Genomic DNA, 744 nt, shown 5'->3' on the forward strand with positions numbered 1-744 from the left:
CCCCATATCACCCCATAACCCACCCCTATGGCCCCATATCACCCCATATCCCCCCATATCCCCCCATATCACCCCATAAGTACCGGACTGATCCTCGGTGGTATCTGCCGCGTGGATCTGGTTATCAAACCACAGATGTGCCACCGTCATCCTGTTCTGGGTCAGGGTCCCGGTCTTATCAGAGCAGATCACAGACGTGGACCCCAAAGTCTCCACGGCCTCCAAGTTCTTCACCACGCAGTTCTTCCTCGCCAACCTCTTGGCTGTCAGCGACAGGCAAACCTATGGGGTGACCCAGAAGGATCTATGGGACCCTATTGGGGACTATGGGATCCCATTGGGGCCTATGGGACTCCACTGGGGCCTACGGAACTCCATTGAGGCTTATAGGACTCCACTGGGGCCTTCAGGACCCCATTGAGGCCTATAGGACTCCATTGGGGCCTATGGAACCCCATTGGGCCTACAGGACCCAATAGAGAGACACAGGACCCAACTGGGGCCTATAGGACTCCATTGGGGCCTACAGGACCCCATTAAGGCCTACGGGACCCATTGAGGCCTATGGGACCCCATTGAGGCCTATGGGACTCCATTGGGGCCTACAGGACCCAAATGAGGCTCTACGGGACCCATTGAGGCCTACAGGACCCATTGAGGCCTATAGGACTCCATTGGGGCCTATAGGACCCAATAGAGAGACACAGGACCCAACTGGGGCCTATAGGACCCCACTGAGGCCTA

The 744-nt window shown here is 57.0% G+C and overlaps 1 protein-coding gene across 1 annotated transcript in view; it reads right to left on the reverse strand.

Annotated features, from left to right (window-relative positions):
- The window catches only part of LOC107307398 (potassium-transporting ATPase alpha chain 1-like), a 41,886-nt gene that overhangs the window by 35,585 nt on the left and 5,557 nt on the right, over nt 1-744 (reverse strand). The window contains 1 exon segment of the mRNA XM_015850909.2: nt 20-282. Coding sequence (XP_015706395.2) covers nt 20-282 — 263 coding nt within the window.

Source organism: Coturnix japonica, unplaced genomic scaffold, assembly GCF_001577835.2.
Source record: "Coturnix japonica isolate 7356 unplaced genomic scaffold, Coturnix japonica 2.1 chrUnrandom580, whole genome shotgun sequence".
NCBI lineage: Eukaryota > Metazoa > Chordata > Aves > Galliformes > Phasianidae > Coturnix > Coturnix japonica.